The sequence below is a fragment of the Vitis vinifera genome, chromosome 14 (genome assembly GCF_030704535.1).
Source record: "Vitis vinifera cultivar Pinot Noir 40024 chromosome 14, ASM3070453v1".
Taxonomy (NCBI): Eukaryota; Viridiplantae; Streptophyta; class Magnoliopsida; order Vitales; family Vitaceae; genus Vitis; species Vitis vinifera.
This window is the reverse complement of record NC_081818.1, coordinates 18,247,388-18,269,317: the sequence shown is the minus strand read 5'-3', so window position 1 is coordinate 18,269,317 and position 21,930 is coordinate 18,247,388. Positions and strand designations below refer to the sequence as shown.

At 30.3% G+C, this 21,930-nt stretch overlaps 1 protein-coding gene across 1 annotated transcript in view; it reads left to right on the top strand.

Annotated features, from left to right (window-relative positions):
* LOC100244967 (histone deacetylase 19) overlaps positions 1-14,639 on the top strand; it is a 28,363-nt gene extending 13,724 nt beyond the window's left edge. The window contains exons 5-9 of the mRNA XM_019225044.2: positions 11,730-11,960; positions 13,269-13,339; positions 13,422-13,479; positions 13,956-14,027; positions 14,139-14,639. Coding sequence (XP_019080589.1) covers positions 11,730-11,960; positions 13,269-13,339; positions 13,422-13,479; positions 13,956-14,027; positions 14,139-14,246 — 540 coding nt within the window. The 3' untranslated portion in view covers positions 14,247-14,639. The remainder of the gene's footprint in view (positions 1-11,729; positions 11,961-13,268; positions 13,340-13,421; positions 13,480-13,955; positions 14,028-14,138) is intronic.
* Positions 14,640-21,930: the final 7,291 nt, after the last annotated feature.

Sequence of the window (21,930 nt, the reverse complement as noted above, 5' to 3'; positions counted from 1 at the left end):
TTGTGGGATACACATGTGTTTTGGCTCTAAGTTGGGACTGCTAATCTATCTCCAGTCAGTGTGTTCACATGATGATATAGAAAGGCTTGTTATTACTTGAAAGGCAAAAGAATGGACTACTTAATGCCGTTAACTTTTTGGTTAAATTTTGGGTACACATGTTGTAGGGAGATTTAGTAATATGGTGCATTTTATTGCTGATGAGTTCATGTCTGACAAATACAAAAAATAGTTAAGATAAAATAAAATATGGAAGAGCCTGACTTTATGAGATTACTAGTTGCTGTAACAGATTGAAAAAGGCATTATTTGGTTAGGAAAGCAAAAAATTCTCATATAGAATATTGATGGGGTGATGAAAGTTATAGATTGAAAAATCATAAAGAAAAGGGATTCTTTTGTAATATTTTTCAAGGAAGTTTGGATGAGATTATCAAGATTGTCAGTTTGACCTTTTAATTGTTAGATAACAGGTCAACAATCTATCTCAAGTTGACTTGGGCTTAAATCTTAAAACCCAACCTAATGGGCAGCCTTCAATGTATGGGCAAAATAAATAGCTCTGAGGTTTAAACTCATGATCGTACATAAATCAAGACTTTGGCACCGTATTATGACCATCGGTTTGATCCACAAGTATCAAATTGGTGATCTTAACTAGGGCATACTTAAAAGAAATATGGGAATGTGGGAGAAGAATCAGAAATGGTAGTTAGTGAGGTTAAGCATAAGCCAGATGCTGATGCCATGGAGGAAGACTAAGGTCTACTTTCTAAAGTTGATAATTTGTGGTAGGAGAAGTGGTTTCTATTAAGATTGAGGGATAATTTTAACTTGAGGGATGACCATTCTAGTATTAGATGAAAGACTTTATGGCATGTTTACTTTGATTCCTAGGATATCAAAAGAAGGCATGTTTATTAGAGCTACCATTTCTTGATATTCTTGTAAATGTTTCAATATTCCTGACTTATAATTCCTTTCATTCCCCTTCCTTCCCATTCTAATTTCGTTTCTTTCCATTCCCTTTGATCTCATAGGCCTAGTGTTTAAGGGCATTCCTCTCAATGTTGTCCAACTTGACTGACATTTGGTGTATAAGTCATAAGGGTTAGTTTAGAGAGGAGTTTTGTTTCGATTTCTATTTGAAGGAGCTGTGTTAATCCTCATGGATGGATGAGAGGTTTTATGTTGTATATCATCATATGGTTCTATATGAATGTATAGGTCTTTTTAGTTTTTTTGGACAATGTTTTATCTTCCATTTTTTGATCAGTTTTTTGTAAATCTAGGGAGGATTCCCTATCCTTCTTATATACTTGCTTTACCCTATTCTAATACATTTTGTTTCTTATTAAAAAAAGGTAGAGAAGTTTTGAATTACTTGTACAAAAATGTTAGATATGTATAATTGCAATGAAATTTAGGTTAAAAATATTTATATTTTGTTAAATATTTATATTTTATTGATTAAGAAGAAAATGTTCTTAATCTTCTTTATAACAATTTAATAAATATTAATATTTAGATAAACGAAATAAAATGAACATAAAATAGTTTTTATTAATTTACCTTTCATGTGCTAAAGTCTCATTTTTATATTGTTTATTATATGAATACCCTCAATTTATATAAAAGAAAAATATTTAATGTTATACTAAATAAATTAAAATGTTTAGGTGTATGAATATGAACCTACGCTATCATATATAAAATCGCTTAATTTTAAAATTTAATAATTAAATGTCTTTATGCCAATTTAAAATAATTACAATAACACATTATCTTTAATGTCATTATGTTATTATTTTTAATTTTTAAAAGATATCATTGTTTATAATGTGTCATTGTGTCAAATTAATGTTCAAGTTTAATATAATTAAATATATATTTACCTTAATTTAAAATAATTACATTAATCCTTAGTGTCATTTTTGCTTTAACTTTCTTTCGTCTAAGAAACATAATGGGTTTCCTAGGGGGCTTAAGGAAATCGATTCTTCATTTTGAAGAATGAGATTCCTTAAAATTAGGTGGATCTTATATCTTTGATTAATTCCTAGTTGGAGTTAACACCAAAAATGAAAGGAAAGGGAATGACTCCCTTTATTGAATTCCTCGAGAATCACGTAAACATCCAATGAAAGGAGTCATTCACTTTCCTTCCATTCCTAGTGTTTGCTTCAACTTGGAAAACTTATTATCTTTAATGTCATTGTGCTATTATTATTAATTTTTGAAAAATGTCATTGTATATAATGTGTTGTAATGTCAAATTAATATTTAAGTTTAATATAACTAAATATATCATTCGAGTAGCAGTCGAACCACCAAAGAGCATAGGAATGAGTACAAAAGGAAAAACCATACGTGTACCATACGAGGACACAAGGTGTAGAGTATCTAACAATAAAATCAAGACACATGCTACGAGCTCATAGAGCTATATCTTGCATAAAAGATGAGAAGAAACTTTAGAATATCATAATGAAGTGAGAAAGACATGCAATGAAGAGAGAAGTAAAATGAAATGTGAAACTGTGAGAACAAAGCATGTAATGCTAATGATCATATCAGGAGCAGTGGCTCTGAATGAAAAAACTAACCTTAAACACTAAACTAAGAAAAGAATGACTTTAGAAGCCAAACCAAAAAGCTAACTCTAAAAGCTAAATCAGAAAGCTTACATATGAAGTCTTACGGTGGTGATACAACTGAAATCATAGTTCAAAGTCGCGGTATCGGTCATTGACTTGGGAGGTCTTGAGGTACATCTGTCTCGGTATCTCGGATCGGTATCGGGTGATACGCAAAAAATTATAATTTAAAAGCTTAAAATAATTTTAAAAAATTGTTAAAATTATTTAAAAAATTAAATACAAATAAGTAGAGTGAAAAATTAATAAAATAAACTTCTATTATATTAAAATTATTCAAATTATAATAAAAGCATACTTTTGGGATGATTTAAAATAATATTAAAAATCTCTAAAAATATTTTAATTTAATCACTTGATAATAAATGTTTCTTGTTGAAGATGAAAATAATAAAAAGTAATTTTTTTTTATAAAAAATTGTTTAAATTAAATATTTTGAATTTAAAAAAAAATATTTTTAACTATTAAAAAAATAAAACCATGATTCATCTTTAAAAAAATAAATATAATTTTTCTTATAAAATATATTCATTAATTTTAATTTTTATATAAATATTCATTTCCTATTTATTTGATATAAGTCTAATATTCATTATTAATTTTTTATCATTATAATTTTCATCAAATTATTTAAAACTCAAATTCCCACTAAATACTCATTATCTACTTAAAAAATAAATACATATTATTTAAAACCTAAATCCTCACTTATTTATTAAAAAAAAAAAAAAAAAAAACCTAAATCCATATCTGTTAAATACTCATAACCACCATTGACTGGTCAAAGACCCATTTCTCCCCACAACCAGCTCCTCCGCAGGCCACTTTCTCTCTTCTCCCACTTCCATCAGCCACCTCACCGTTGTTCTCCGTCGATAATAGCGGTGCTGGAGTCTGACGACTCAGCCTCCTCATCATGTCGCTCAGTTCCATCTCCGGCAAGAACTTGGGGGATCCGACCGGCGACTACAAGATGCAGTCCATCTCTGTAATCTGTATTTTTCATTTTCGTGGGTTTTGATCCTCTCATCTTCTCCACCATATCTACTCCAATATTACCTTTTTTTCCATTACCAATAACCCAAATAGCTTAGTCTCAACATGATCTTGGAGTTGTCTCAACGTTTCCATGGGATTCACTCTTTCAATTCAACTGAGTTTGTTCGACAAAATATCCAACTCGGGTATCGGTCTGGTATCGGCCATGGTCGAGGCGGATACGACTCGGCCGAGTCGTACCGGTATTGACCGAGATTTTGAACCCTGACTGAAATGCCCATAGATGTTTGATTTATGGTGGTGAAATTGAAATGCCCATAGATGTTTGATCTATGTTGGTGAATCTGAAATGCCCATAGATGTTTGATCTATGGTGGTGAAAACTGATCAAAGCCCATAGATGAAAATCTATGGTGGTGAATCTGAAATGCCCATAAATGTCTGATCTTGGTGGTGAAATAATTGAAACAAATGCTCATAGATGAAAATATATGATGGTGAGATAACTAAAATAAATGCTCATAGATGAAAATCTATGATGGTGAGATAACTGTAACAAATGCCCATAGATATACAATCTATGGTGGTGAATTTGAAATGCTCATAGATGTTTGATCCATAGTGGTGATAAACTAATCAAGGTCCATAGATGAAAATCTATGGTGGTGAATGTAAAAGACCCATAGATATCCAATCTATGGTGGTAAAACTGAAATGCCCATAGATGTTTGATCTATGGTGGTGAAAAATGATCAAGGCCCATAGATGAAAATCTATGGTGGTAAAAACTGATCGAGGCTCATAGATGATAATTTATGGTGGTGAAACTAAAATGCCCATAGATGTCTGATCTATGGTGGTGAATTTGAAATACCCATAGATGTCTGATCTATGGTGGTGAAAATTGATCGAGGCCCATAGATGATAATCTATGGTGGTGAAACTGAAATGTCCATAGATGTCTGATTTATGGTGGTGAATCTTAAATGTCCATAGATGTATGATCTATGGTGGTGAATCAATTGAAACAAATGCTCATAGATGAAAATCTATGATGGTGAATCTAACATGCTCATAGATGTCTGATCTATGGTAGTGAAAACTGAAAGAAGGGGGATGCCCTAAACAAAGTGAAAAAAATGGGTGTCCTAAACAAACTGGGGAAAGAGGAATGCTTGAAACAAATTAGAAGAAAATGGGATGCCTTGAACAAACTGACGGTAGGGGGATGCCCTAAACAAACTGACGGTTTTAAATGCTTACATTAATCCTCAATGACATTTTTGCATAACTTTCCTTTTTATAAGAAGCAAAATGTATTTCCTCGGGGCCCTAAAGAAACACATTCTCCATTTTGAAGAATGTGGTTCCTCAATTAGGTGGGCTTTATAGCTTTGGTTGATTTCAAGTTGAAGTAAACACTAAAAATGAAAGGAAATGGAATGACTTCCTTCATTTTATTCTTCAAGAATCAAGTAAACATGCCATGAATCATTCACTTTCCTTCCATTCCTTATGTTTGCTTTAGCTTGGTAACAATAGGTATGGGGCCCATGTAATTTTGAGGAATATCATTTCCCAAAATAAAGAATAGGCCTCCTTGAGGTCCCCATGGAAAGTCATTTCATTTCCTTCTTGAATGAAAGTTAGCCAAATGCTCTTAGAGACTAATGTAATTATTTTAAATTAATGTAATGTTTAGTTGTGTTATTAAAGCTAATAACATTAAAAATGTTGTTAGAGATATTAATTTGATATAATGACTTATTAAAAATTTTGATATAATGAAATTAAAAATAGTAATATATTTTTTAAATATTAAAAATAACAACATTATGATATTAAAAATAATGAGTTATTGTAATTATTTTTAATGACATAGTAAGATATTTTAATTATCAAAATTGTAAATTGTAATACAGGCTTTATGTAGCCAATACATATTTTAGTTTATTTGGTTCAATATCACATATTTTTTTATAAATTGAGGGCATCCATGCATTGAAGAATATCAAATTAGTGAGGCTTTAGCACATGGAAGGTGTTGGTTCAAAATACTAGAGGGTTGAAACTAAGTGGAATTAAACTAAGCTCTAAACACCAACAAACAAGGAAAAGGAAAAACGTGTTTAGAGACTAATCAAATTAGGGTGGTTGAGGCATGATATAACAATGTCCTAAAAGTAGATCTGACCTCCTCAGCGATCAATCTCAGTGTTGTAGGGAACTGACATCCTATCTTCAGGATTCAATAGCTAAAATTGTCGTATAAGTTGCACTCTTTGGGCAAGGTAAGGATAGAAGGTTGGTTGTAGGAAGGTTGTAATAGTGGGTATGGTTGTAGGAAGATTGTAGTAGTAGGTATGGTTGCAGGGCAAAGGACTGGAGACATTCAATGGTAGATTACCATGGTCGTCTATGGTCGGTTAGATTACAACAATGAGTTGTACTCATTAGAAACAGAGAAACATAAAGGCCAATATGATGGATTGCAGTAGTCAGTGGAAATAGAGAAGTAAAGAGATCAGTATGATGGACTACATTGATCTTTGAAAACAGAAAAACAGAGAGATATGGAGATAATGGAAACAGTAGATTAGAATTCAACGAAACTTCATTTTTAAATTTTTTAACTCAAAGGAAGGGCTTTTATAGGCAGAGTTCTAGTGGGACTCTCCTATAAAAGTTGAACAACTCAACAAATTTAAATTAAATTAATTAAAATGTGGGTTAACATACCTAAATCGTTAAAAGCTTTAATAGGGAATGACTTAGTCTAACTTTAATCTGAAATGATTCCTTCAAACTCAGAGGTTTAAAAATTAAAAATTAAATTAATAATATCGAATTAATTTCAACTATGAAAAATTTGGTTGGAATCGTTTGCTTACGCAAGGGGATCCTCCTGCGTGTGATGTACAGGAACGACATGCATTAAGGTTTCTTGGATTGAGTTGCTTGGAATCCCATTGGATGGGCTTGGACCTTATGAGTGTGCAAGGCTTTCACTTCCCTCTACACAAGCCCAAGAGGCTAAGGAAGTGAAACACGATACAAGTTATAAAAAGTTTTAATCCCTTTTCAAGGTGGAATTAACAACTTTATGCACATGCATTTCAACATGCACATATATGCACTCTTCCAACAGTTGGAAATTTATTTTTACCTAGTTTTTGTAACTCAAAACTTATTTATTATCCTATGGCTAGTTCATAGCCTATGGACACTAATACTCAAGCCAATCTGAATTGATCTTATAAGAGATCTGCTACATGACGAATACTTTTCTTTTTCAAATGATTCATAGCGTTAAGTAGCTTTGGATTCTATTGTTCCTTTAGTTGTGTTTTTTCATTCTCTTCCTCACTTATGCACTCTATGGGGAATTTTTGGAAGAGTGCATGTGTGTGTGTGTGTTTGAGTGCATATGCATAAAGTTTTCAATCCCATATTGGAAAGGGATTGCATTTTTACATCTTATATCATGTGCCACTTCCATAGACTCTTGGGCTTTTGGAGGGAGAAGTGGAAGCCTCATGCGCCCATGGGACCTAAGCCTATTGAATGGGATTTCAGGTGGTTTGATTTGGAAACCTTAATGCGTATTGTCTGTGTGCATCAAGCATAAGGGAACCCCCTTTTTCACATATGCACGATTCCAACCAAAATTTTCATAGTTCAACATTAATTAATATTATTAATTTAATTTTTAATTTTTTGAACTCTTAGTTTGATGGAGTCATTCTCGGTTAGAGTTAGACTGAGTTATTCCTAGTTAGAGCTTTTAGTGATGTCGATCTATGAAACCCATGCTTTAATTAATTTCATTTAAATATGTTATGTTGTTCTGCTTTTATAGGAGAGTCTTGTTAGAATCCTGTCTATGAAAGCCCTCCCTCAAAGTCTCAAAAAAAAAAAAAAAAAACCCGATTTTTCATTGAATCCTGATCTGTTGCTTCCATCGTCTCCACATCTCTTTGTTGCTCTATTTTCAACGACTATTGCATTCCATCATATTGCTTTGCCTACTTCTTTGTTTTTGACAAGTACAACTCATTGCTGAAGTGTAACTGACCATAGACAACTATAGTGATCTACCATTGCCTACCTGCACTCCTTTATTATTTACTTTGTTACCATCTTCTTGTAGTCATACTTATTGTAGTTGTCTTCCAACAACCATACCCATCGGTAGAGCCTTCCTACAATCGAGCTTCTATCCTTACATCTTCTGAAGGAATTTCTAATTGTTCAAGTTGTATTGTACCTCACCTAAGGAGTACATGTTAGACGAGACTTTTGGCTATTGAATGTTGGAGGTAGGACATCGATTCTTCGCTGCATTGAGATGGATTTCTGAGGAGGGTAGATTTACTTTAAGGACAGTGTTTTGTCATGCCTTGACCACCCTAACCCGATAAGTGTCTAAACTTCTTTTTCCTTTACCTGGTTTGTTGGTGTTTTAGACTTAGTTAATTTTGACATAGTTTCAACTCTAGTTTTTTAAACTAACAATCTTAAAGTAAATCTAAATTAATGGAGACTTCTTCCTTAGTTCACACTTGTCTTGACCCTTGAAGATTGATCCTTTCAATAGGACCTTCTTCAAGAGATGGCAGGAAAGAGTCTTTTTTGTAATTGACATTATGAACTTGGAACATATTTTGATGAACCCAAAACCCAAGGACAACTCTAAAAATTTACCTACATGAGAAATTGTAAATAAACAAGCTAGGCATGCCATCCTTGGCATACTTTCTAATATATTGCTTTAATGTATACTACCAACACAAGATAACTAAGAATATTTGGGATATCATGAATAAGAAATATGTTAGGAAAGATACATGAACCCATAAATATTCTCTAAGGAATTTTAGGAAATTCAAAATGACCAAGGATAGAGATGTATCATCTTGAAATCCACGATTCACTTGCTTTACTAACTTTGCTCATGAGGATGTAAAATTGGCTGAACCTTTTGTAGTTGGGTATTTGATAGAAATTCTCTAGATTCTTGGAAGATTTCAAAACCAACATAAAGCACAAAAGAAAACAAATGTCTCTAGAAGATGTTATAATCTATATACAGATTGAAGAATAAAAAAGGAATAGAGACAAGATTGAGAAAGCTAAAGAATTGTCCTCTAAGGCTAATGTGGTAGATAAAAAACTTAGGCACAAAAATAATAGGTCTAGGAAACAAAACTCAAAGACCAAACCCAATTTAGTAAACAAGGTCTAGAACTTAACAATTAAAAAGAGAGGTAACTGCTTTGTGTGTGACAAGCTTAGACATCATGCAACTTAGGGCTATCATAAGAAGAGATTTGAGAAGTCCAACCTCAAGAGCAAACCTGATAGAGACGGAGGTGATAGTTGTTGTAGTGTCATCTAAGGTGAGCATGGTCACTGGTGTGAAGGATTGAGTGGTAGACTTTGGGGCTATTGGGCACATCTATGGTGATAGAAGTGTGTTTACTTTGTATACCTCTATAAAGGAAGGAGAGGAACAAGCATTCACGGGGCAATTCTAGATCGCCCACGGTGATTAGCAAAGGGAAAGTTCTCCTTAAGTTTGACCTCAGGCAAAGTGCTTGCCCTAAGCAATGTCCTTCATGTGCCAAATATTCATTGGAACTTGGTGTCAGTATCTCTACCCGGAAAGGCAAGAGTGGGGATCTTGTTCGACTTAGATAAAATTGTGTTCACTAAGATGTATTTGTTGGGAAGAGATATTGTAATCAAAATCTCTTCATGTTGGATGTTTATGAGATTATTACTAAGAACAATGCATCTTCTTCTACTAATTTAGTTTACTCTTGTGATTTGTGGCATGGTAGACTAGGAAGGATATGTGAACTTTTCTTATATAAAGAAAATGGTTGATCTATGTCTAATCCTAAATTGTCCTAATAAACCACGAAAAAGTGTAGAATCTAAAACCACAAAGAAATCATGCAAAATTGTAGAAAGAGAATTTGAACTACTAAGTTTAAATCAAAGTGACTTAGGAGATCTTAAAAATATAATGACAAGAGGTGGTAAAAAATTCTACATCACTTTCATAGATGACCACTCGGGGTATACATGGGTATATCTTTTGAGAAACAAAGATGAAGTAAGAGATGCTTTCATCAAATACAAGAATGAAGTAGAAAATCAACTAAGCAAGAAAATAAAGAAACTTAGAAATAGTAGGGGAGGAGAGTATGAGTCCAACTCCTTTAACTCCTTTTCTTAAGATCATGAAATCATACACAAGACTACTCCTTATTCCCTATAATATGGAGTAGTAGAGAGGAAAAATAGGACCCTAAAAGACATGATGAATGCAATGTTGGCAAGTTTAGGAGCACCCTTGTATCTATGGGGGGAAGTTATCCTCTCAAAAAGCTTAGGAGGGTATGAAAATGGAACACGATATAAGTTGCAAAAAGTTTCAATCCCTTTCTAATGTGATATTGACAACTTTATGCACATGCATTCCAACACACATACATACCTACAGGCATGAACTCTTCCAACAAAAGGTAAGTTAATAAACAATATTTTTATATTTATTTTATTTTATTTATGTAAATTTTAACAATCATTTATCAAATTGTTGTAAAAAAGGATTAAGAATATCATTTAAATAAGAATTAATTTTAATCAATAAAATGTAAATATTCTTTATTTAAATTTCATTTTAATTATATATAGCTAACATTTTTTTTTTTTTTTTGTGACTAATTCTAAATCTCACGCAACCTTTTTTGTTTTTTTTTTAAATGAAGATATAATCATTTTCAAAATATAATATTGAAATGAGGATAATGACTAAGAAGAATAATTCATCTTAATTTTTAATAAATCAGTACATGATATATATATATATATATATATATATATATAGGACTCCTCTACACTAAAAAGGAAGGAATTGCCATCCCTAGCTGTACAATTCCTAAAATTTAGGGTTAGATTTCTTAGATTTATAGTAAAGGAAAAAATATCACAATATTAGAAACCGGCCTAAATTAAATACAAAATATACAATTCATTCCTAACTTTGTGTTATGTTGACTTTCCAACATAGGATTATTTAAAAAATGATTAATATTAATTTTTTATCTTTTTGTATGAGGGCATTATAGTAATTAGCTTCATTATCTTTTTATTTCTTGATATTCTTGTGAATAATCTAGTGAATTCTTATTCTCATTAGTCTTCTATTGACTTCCTCTCTATTTTGATTCCCTTTATTTCCATTCCTTTTCTTCTGAAGTTTAGTAAATATGTCATTTGGTCATTATGATATTCTTGCTGTGAAATGCAAAAGAATGAGACTAGATGGTTTGGCTTGATTGGCTAAGTGATTGAATTGGATGAAAGAGTATCAAAATGCAAAAACTTGTAAAAATTTATGGTGCTTTACCTTTATGTGTTCTCATACTTGTAACTCACCTTGATTCCAACTATTAGTGCGGCTGACTTGTATGAACTCTCATGTCTTAAGAAAGTATGAATTTTGGAGGTTATTTCTGCAACAGGGTTTGTTTTTGTTGACACTTGACAATTGACAACAAGGATAAGACCAAGTTTTTGGAGAGACTTGACCATTTAATCTCTCCAGAAGTTTTCTATCTTTTTTTTTTCTTTTTCTTTTTCTTTTTCCTCCACATTTTAGTTTATTTAACAGTTGGTTAAATATTGGCACATGTTTTCCTTGGAAATTGTTGTATTTTTTTATTTTATTACTTTTACAGCTTATACTTTTATGTTCTGCTAAGATGCTAAGATGCTAATGGTGCAATGGTGGCTTCTTCATACTTCAAGTATGAAAGCATGGGTTATGGGGTTTCATTCAGCCACCTTGTGCCAGAATGCTGAAAGATAGATCCATAAATTGAAATTATATTGATGGCAATTTTTGAGCACATGGTTTTATTCCCAGTATCTAAATAGCTTTGCAGCATGGACTGAAAATTCAGAGAATCATCTTCATAATCTTCTTTTGGCACAAGGTATAATTTTTCTGTAAGATTCTCTCATGACTGACCACTTGTTTGTGGTAACATGTACTGTAGACGGGAGTTGCGCTTGGAATAGAAGTTGATGACAAGATGCCACAGCATGAGTACTACGAGTATTTTGGTCCGGACTATACTCTTCATGTTGCCCCGAGTAACATGGAAAATAAAAATTCACACCAGTTACTGGATGAAATAAGGGCTAAGCTTCTCGACAATCTATCAACACTTAGACATGCACCTAGTGTCCAATTTCAGGAAAGACCCCCTGATACAGAGCTCCCTGAGGTGCGTTTGTACCGCCATCATTTTATGAATGTGTATATCTTCCATTCCTCATTTGTGTTTCAACAAATGGAAAAAAAGGGGCTCTTTTTTCCTTGTAGAATTTGGGATAATGACTTTGTTCTGATTCGCTATAGCATTATAATATTTATCCTCTCAAATTTTTCCCCATGAGTGGATGAGTCTCTCCAGATTCTTATCAATAAAAATTTCATGCATGCTAATTACAGCTTTATGGCAAAAGGAAGAGTATTTAGTTTTAAGCTCCGTTTGATTGCTAATAAAAATAGAAAGAAAACTGGAAATTTGGGTATATTGTGGATTGAATTTAGGGTGCCCGTGGTAAGATTTCAAATTTCATTCTCTTTCCTTTTTCTTTTTTCTTCTATTTCTTGGTGATCGTATGGGAAAATTATAGAAATTTATTAATGCCTTCAATTTTTCCAATTAGATTAAAATTTCTTGGATATTGTATTTTCTGGTTGAATTTTCCATGAAAGCCCTTTTAACAAAGCTCTTCAGCTGGTACCTTCTCAACCAGTGATTGGTAGGGAAAATAAAATTTGCATCTTCATTTATCATTGTTAAAAAATGATCTTGATCAATGTTTATTTGTTCACCATTTATTTGCTAAGTTATTGCAAATATGGCTTGTGCATGGTTAGTACAATTTTGCTGCAAGCACTAATTTCTGTTGAGATACAGTTGAAAACACCCCCAATTAATTGGTTTATCACTCATGCATAATCCTCATCCAAACTTCATGAAATCCTCCATCAAATTTGTGTAGAAAACGAAAATTATTTTTTTCTTTCCACTCCTCGGTTCCAATTCAATCTTAAACATATGTGCATATGTAGCAATGTGCAACAATTTTTATGCTCTGGAACTAAAGGATCATGCGTAGTACTCAGTGCGGAAACATTACTTCCCACAGCTTCAGTTAGCTATAGATTTATTTTTCAGAGTTGGGATAATTTATACCACTTTCCTTTTCATTGTTGGTAGAGCGACAATGGATCTGTTCAATATTCGGGGGACTAATGGGTATCTTGGGAAACCAGATCCCTTGGTCCACTTGATTCTGATAATGTATCATTTTTAAATTGAAGCTTTAATTATTATTTCTGTGTCCATTTTTATAACTTATGTTAACATTACTTTTAGTTATTCCACATGATTCATTCATGCTGTTTGCTAGTTGATGTTCATACAATTTTAAGTTGTGATGCCTTTTGTATTTTGGAATGTAATGACATATCTGTGACTTTATTGTTTGTTTTGTAATGACATACTTGTTGATATATACAGGCTGATGAAGACCACGACGATGGAGATGAGAGATGGGATCCAGATTCTGACATGGAAATTGATGATGAGCGGTATTTTGTTTCTCCTGTCAGTTCTTTTTCTCATTGTTCTATACCTTCAAACTTGCATTTCACTTGCTTATTGGTTTTGCAGTAAGTCTCTACCAGGCAGAGTAAAGAGAGAAATTGTCGAACCAGAGAGTAAAGATTTGGTATGTCCTGTTCCACATGTTCAGTAGGGTCTGGAACATGTCTCAAAATCTTATTATCTTCTCTATGTTTTTTCCTTTAGAAAAAAATTATATGAACACATTTTTGTTAAATCACCTCTACCTCCAATTCAACAGTCAATCCATCACCATAATTAAGGCCTCAACTACTTCTGGTTCGACTACCAATTTTATCAGTGATCATATTGACAACATTTAATTCGTGAAGCTGCCTTCAAATGGGTGGCGTAGATAGGACTACAATGATTAATATTAATTAATAGAGTTCTTGCCCTTTCAAACACCTTGCACCCTCTATGAAAAAGATTATCTTGAATGGTAGCTGTAATTCACTTCCTTTTCTCCTATTTGAAGATTTTTTAACTTTGAGATTATGTGATTTATGGCATTGGACTGAAATATTTTGTTATCATGTTTTCCCCTTATTAATTTTATTTTCATTGATTCTGGCTCCTCAGGAGGACAAGAAAGGAGTTGCTGAGCACTCAAGAGGCTTTGATACAACTGCGGAGGAGACTGCATGCTCAAAGGTAAAGCAGCCAAACAAATAAGCATGCACATAATATAAGTAAAAAATAAACAGGAAACAGACAGATTCTTGATAACTAATTGTGTTTCTTTTTTGAAAATTGTATTTTCAGGCTTCAGATGTGTGCCCTATGCCAATAGATGAACCAAGTGTGAAAGTTGAACAAGAGAGCTTGAACAAGCCATTTGATCAGCCTGCCCCGACGTTCCCGAAGTCATGAGCAACTTTATTGCATGGATGGCAAGCATATGTTGGCAAGTATTTTGCATAGTAGAATTATTTAGTACATTGAGTAAACTGCAGACCTGTAAATGGATGAGGAAGAAACCCAAAAATTTGGTGTCTTAAAAGAGCTGCGTAGAGTTGAAATTATGAGTGAAGGTTTAAATTAAAGCGGGAAATGTGTTGTGATGGTTGGACCTTTGAACAAGGACTCTTAACCATAGAATGGGTCATTCAATGTTGATATTGTAAAAGCAACTTCATATCTATGTACTTGTAACTAAGCCTTATGTTCCATACCTTTTCTCATGTTATTTGGTGAAGTTATCACCTGTCCAGGATATCAATCATTACACTGTGGTACGCACTTGTTGGTGGTGCCTTGTTTAAATAATTTTCATTGATTGTTTGGAATTTAGGGAAAAGTAAACCTAATATTGAGGAGTGAGCAAAAGGCTTCATATAGAGAGAGATTAACGAAATCTTCTCACCAGTAGTAAAACATATATCATTTAGGTTGATTCTAGCATTAGTAGCTGAACTTGACGTGGAGTTAGAACAGATGGATGTCAAGACAACTTTACGGGTTTGCTTGCTTGCTTACAGGGAAAATCAGGTTTGAGCAATCAGGAAATTCCTTTACGGTTGAAGCAGTCTTCTCGGCAGTGAGAAGATTCGATGTTTTCATGCTAAAAGATGGATTCTCCAGGAGCAGGTATGACAACTATATATACTTCAGGAGACAAACTGGACAAAAATGACATCTATTTGTTGTTGTAGTACATGGATGACATGGTAATTACCAGCAAAGACACTGGAAATTTATGGGTTGAAGGAGAAGATAAGTGGGAATTTAAAATAAAAGACAGCTCAGCATTGAGAAAGTTGGAAGGAGGTTTTGGGGATGGAAATAATGAGAGATAGGCAGGCTAAAACACTATTTTTATATTGGAAGGATTACACTGAGAAAGTTGTAAGGAAAATTTGCCTGGAAAACTGTAAGTCTGAATCAACTCCTTTTAGCTCAGCATATCATAGATTAGCAATTATGCAGGCACCGACTAGTGAAAAAGAGAGTTGATGAGTAAACTTAATATGTCAGCGCTGTTGGAAGTCTAATGTAGGGAATGGTATGTTAGCTCAAGCAGTCGACGTGGTTAAATGGTATATGGGAAATTCAGAGGGAACATTAGAGTGTCCTCGCTTGGATCCTCAGGTACTTCAAGAGTTGGTTTACTGTATGGAAAGGATGATTATTTCCTGGATGTATCTAAAGTGGGTATGGAGATTGTTGGTTTATTGTGTGATTGATGAAATGGCAAACAGCTCCTTACAGGACAATAAGTTTCATTGCACTTGGTTAGTTTGCACAGCCAGACCTGCAGAGAGCAAAGGATATAAGCTTGTTAAATATTTGTAAGGTGGTATTTGTTTTTTTAGCTTTTTGCTGAAAGCAATTTAGTTTTAGAATTTAGGTTGTTTGTTTTTTTACTTTTTCATGACTTATTATAAACTTTTTACTAAATAAAAAAAACCAAAATATGTAGCTTTTTCTAAATAGAAAAAATAACATATTGGTTTTTTTTACTTTTTAATACTTAATGGAAATAAAATACTACAAAAACAAATAACATAATATTTAACACTATTAAGCATTAAGGTTCTATTTATAATTAAGTAAAAAAACAAACACCACCTAAGTCTTAAACAAGCTCCTAATTAACAATGTCATGAGAAATTTGACAAGGTAATTTTGTTGAATGGTTTTTGTATAAATAATGCAGATAATTGTATATGTGCCAAATTTGATGAAATGGGAGGTGTTATCATATGTTTATTCTAGGATGACATGCTTATACTTGGAATTAACCTAGAACATGTGATGAAGACTAAAAAGTTTCTTTCGCTTAGCTTTGAAATGAAATGAAAAACAACATGCTAGCACCACCATAATTACATTGTATAGAAAAAGTGCTAGAGAAATCTAGTCATTTTGATCTAAAACCACTCTCAACATCTTTTGATTCAAACAAAAAGTTAGCAAGGAATATCTTGGTAAATGTAAATCACAATTAGAGTATGCCAAGATTATCGGAAGTCTTATTTATGTCATGCAATATACAAGACTAGATATTTGCATATGCTATTAGCATGTTAAGTAGATTTACTAGTAGTCCTAGCCTAAAACATTGGGATGCTATATTTCAAGTTCTAAAATATAAAAGATAAAAGTAAAATCTTAAAAACCTTAATATTAGCATGCAATGTTGCAAAGGAAGAAAATAAAAATACATGTTTTTTGGATATGAATTGTAGCAACAATATGTGTGGTAAGAAATATATGTTTTCTAAATTAGATGAGACTTTTGATTCAAAGGTAAAGTTTTAGAATAACACAACAGTACCAATTAAGGGTAGAGGTAAGATTTCTCTCAAATTGAAAGATAGATCCCAAAATTGTCTCCAATGTATCATATACTCTAAGTCTTCATCACAATTTATTAACTATAAAGCAAATTTTAGAAAAAAAAGATATGCAAATCTATTATCAATAATGTTCAAAAAGTGCTAACAAATGACACAAAGATCATTTATTTTCGTTAAATATTAACTATAGAAATTTAATTTGCTTTAGTTATATCATTGATGATAAGAATTAGTTGTGATATACACATTTTTAGAAACCTAAAATTACTAATTGCTAAGAAGATAGTTTTTGGATTACCTTTTATTAATTATTCAAATAAAGTTTGGTAACCATGTGTTTTGGGCAAGAAGTATAAAGGACATTATCCTAAAAGAAAATCATGAAAAGCTAAGGAGTAGATGATTTTAGTTGGAAGCTTTGGTTTGTTTTCTAAAGCAAAAAAGCATATGCATATGACAATTTCAAAATTTTGAAAGCTTATACAGAAAAAAAATAAAAAATAAAAATGGGAGACCATTAAAATTTCAAGAATAGATATGGGTACTAGATATACTATTTGTGATAATTTTTAGAAAATAAAAAATATGACATTAAACATCAGTTAATTACAAGGTACATTGCACAATAAAATGGAATTCCAAAGATAAAAAAAAAAAAAAAAATAGAATAGTTATGTATTGATCATCTAGAGATGTTTGGCTGCATAACATATGGTCATGTGCTTGATGTGTTTTAAACAAACTTGATGACCATTTTTATTGGTTATAGCAAGTGACAAAATACTACAAATTATACAATCCATAGACCAAAAAGGTTATAGTCAATCATGATATGATTTTTAATGAGAAACCATAATGAGATTGATCTTTTAATGCAAAAGGATCATCAAGTGTGCACTTAAATCTTAAAGACCAAAGTGAAGAAAAAGTATACACATACTAGTGCATCAATTACGACTCCATACCTTGCAAAGTCATTAACCACACCATCAACATGTTTTAATTGCACACTTACAAGATTATAAGATTGGTGATGATAGTGGACCAAGAAGTGAAGAATTGATGATTTTGCTTTATTTGCGTATTGTGATCCATTGAGTTACAAGGAAGCCGCTCAAGATAATTGTTGGTTTAAAGCTATAAATGAAGAAATTCATTCAATTAACAAAAATAGTACATGAGAGCTTATTAATTTTCCTAGTTTTAAGAAGTTAATCAACGTCAAATGAGTGTATAAAACCAAGTACGAGTTAATTCAAAGCAAGATCAAGTGGCATAGTGTTACCAGAAAAAGTTTAAAACGGATTAGTTTGAAGTATTTGCACCCACTTCTAGACTTAACACTAGTTACATGCTTGTTGTCTTTCTTTCCGCATAAAATAATTGAATTTTTGTTTTCAAATGGATGTAAAATCAGCTTTCTTGAATGAAGAACTAAAAAAAGTTTTATTAAGCAACTTAAAGGAAATGTGATAAAAAGGGAAAGAAAAAAGGGTTTATAAGTTAAAAAAAACCTTATATGGATTGAAATAGGTACCATGAGCATGGTACTTATTTTATTAATAATAGATTTCAAACATCTCCTTATGAACACCAATTATATATGTCAAATTTAATTTATAGGGTGACATTTTGCTTATGTGTTTATATATGGATGATTTGATTATCAACATTGGTAATAATTTCAAGATGCTTGCATAATTCAAAGAAGTGATGGTTGGTCAGTTTGAGATAACAAATATGATATTAATTTCCTATTTTCTTAGGATTGAATTAATTGAACTGGATAATGGTATATTTATTTTTCAGAAGAAACCTAAAGTGATATTTTAAAAAAATTCAAGATGGAATCATGCCTTCCTATTTTAACTTTAGTTGAAGAAAGATTGAAATTAGAGAAAGATAGATCATGTGAGTTGGTTGATCCTACAAATTTTAGAAGAATGATTGAGATTTTTTTTTATATTTGATTTCTATAATATCGGATATTATGCATGAAGTTAAACTTGTAAAAAGATTCATGGAGTCTCCATGTCAGTCTCACTTACAAGAAGCAAGCGTATTCTACTATACATCAAAGATATACAAAGTGATGATATTTTTTATACATATATCCTAATAAGATAGAGCTTGTTGGGATACATAGATGGTGATTGAGCAAGTGATATAGAGAAGCAAAGAAGTACTTTAGCTTATGTATTTAATCTTGGTTCAAGAATTTTTTTTCTTGGTCATCAAAGAAACCGTAGGCAATACTTTGTCAACATCAAAAGTAAAGTATATTATTGGTACTAGCGGTACTACTCAAATGTATGGTTGCATTGAATGTTTTTTTTATTTAAAGCATACTCAAGAAGTAACTACAAAGATTCTCTTATGCTAATAAATCAACAATTGCATTAACTATGAATCTAGTTTTTCATGGAAGAAACAAACATATTATCATCAAGTTTTGTTATATTCGTGAGTTGGTAAAAGATAAAGAAATTATATTTGAGTTTTGTTATTTTAAAAATCAAATTGCAAACATTTTTACAAGTATAATCAAGGTGGAAACATTGCTTTAAAGGAAAAAGATGACGTGTATAATGAAATTTAAAAAGTTTGTTTTAAAGGAGAGTTTTAAACATTGCTTAAAATGAAAAAGTTTTAAACATTTTTACAAGTACAATCAAGGTGGAAACATTGCTTAAAATGAAAAAGATAATAAGTATAATGATATTTGAAAAGTTTGTTTTAAAGGAGAGAATGTTAGAGTGTATTGCATTTTATTAATATTTGAATTTGGTTTTTCCTAGGATTTGAAATCCTAGTTTTATTAGAGTTTGATTTTTATTAGAATTTAGTTTTTATAATTGTTCCCCTCTATATATTATAAAGTAAAAAAAGTTTATGTGGTAGTTTTTATATATATAACTATTTATTTTCTTCTTTATAATTATTCATCTTTATGTATGGACAAATTATTTTTGTGCTGAAAAGATTTTTTTTTTTTTCGTTGCTTATAGGATTATTAGAATGTTTTAAAACATAAATATATGAGAAAAGTGGATTTTGACTCAAACTAATTAAAAAAAAATAGCAAAAAGAACCTTAGGATTATTAGAATGTTTCAAAACATAAATATATGGAAAAAGTGAGTTTTGACTAACTAATTTTAAAAAAAAATTAGAAAAAAAGACCCTAAATTTTATAAATTAGATTTATCTTCATCCATTTAATTTTTTTTAAAAATACATGCACCTTTTCATAAGTCAAATAATTATTTTTTTAAAATGACCTTTTTATTTATCAAGTTAATAATACCAATTGAATTTTATTTTATTTTTATCATGAGAATTGATTTGAGATCAATGAAATAAAAAATTTTAAAAATTAAAAATACAATGAAGACTAAAAAAAAAAAAAAAAACTTTAAAGCTAAAAATATAAAATACAAATAAAACTAAAAAAAATTACAATTAAAAATTTTAAAATAAAATATTAACTTTCATTTCGCTAGAAGATATAAATATTGAGAAAGAGTTGGAAATATGATAAGAGTCAATATTTTATTTTATTTTTTTTTTAAATTTCTTTGGTTTTAATTGTATTTAATTTTTAATTATATTTTTAATTCTTAAACTTTTTTATTTTATTGTTGATGTCAACCGAAATTTTTTTATTCAATTTTATTAAGAATAGATGAGAAGATGGGTGGATTTATATAATATAGGATATAAAATTGTTATTAATTAGTAAATTAGAAATATTTTATTTATTACTTGAGGATCCTAGAGAAATTTCCCATAATGATTTGTATCTCATATTATATAATAAAAAAATTATAACATATTTATTTATAAGATACTTTTATCAAATTAAAATGATAAATTAATTTTTGATAATTTTATTTAGTATTATGAAGTAAAAGGGTAATTAGACAACAATTATCTAACTTACAAAAAAAAGGGCACGTATTTTAAGATATTTTTAAATTGATGAAAATAAAATTGATTTATAAAAGTTTGCGTTTTTTTCTATATTTTTTCAAATTAGTGAGTCAAAATCTACTTTTCCCTATAGTTTATAGTATTTATTTATTTAGTTTATGTATTTTAATTTTTGAAAAGGCTAAATTTTATGTATATTTGTGTCACTAGAGTGTGGAAGGTTCTTTTAACTCATTTTCAAGCTCTCACAAAAATAATTTTGGCAAAGAATTTGAAAACTTCAAGTCTTTGACACCTGTTGAAACTCTAAAATTGAACTTCACATCGGTTAAAACTCTACAAATAATTAATATGTGAAAGAAAAAAGGAGACTTAAAAATACAAAGAAACCTCATTCATGCAAATTATCTTATATTTAATATTTTTTTTATTGGAATAATATATATATATATATATATACTCTCTCATATTTTGTATTATCTAGAGGTCTCTAAAAATTTTATTTTCTATATATAATTATTTTTATTTTTATTATTAATATTTTAAGGTAGTAGAGCAAATGAATATGTTATATTATATTACGTTTATATTTAATTTGTAAAATGAATAGAAAAATAATATAAAATATATATTATTTTTAATATTTAAAATAAAAATTACATCACATTCCAATATTTTCTATATAAAAAAAATGAAATTTATTTTATTTTTAACAATATTCATGATTAAAATATTTAAACTTTATAGATAATTTTTTTTATATTATGTTATTTAATATATAAAAATAATTTATATGTCATATATATATATTAATATTATTTTATAAATGTTTTTTTTATTTTTCTTTTTTAATCATAAATTTAATTTGATAAAAAAAATAATTTACAAAATGAGTATATAAAAAAAAAATAAAAAATTGATGAAAGAAATAAATGTATGATATATAGGATATGCATATCTCATATCTTAACATAAGATTAACATATCCGAATAGATAAAAAAGATGAGGATGAATAATATATCTCATTACTTATCATATCTCATGTTTGAATCAACATATTATAATAATTTATCATATCTTATCATCAACCAAAGGATATAATTTCATTTCATACTATATCCGGTCAATTAAACATGACCTAATGAATTTATAATATACCGATGATAAAAAGAGACGGTTTTTTTTTTTTTTTTTTTTTTTAATCTTGAGTCATAGTCAAAAACAAATTTGAGTTTGGGTGGTATCTAATTTTAGAAACTATGCTGCGTTGCCTTTATATATCGCATGCATTGCATGATAAAGATTAAAGACAACAAATAAAA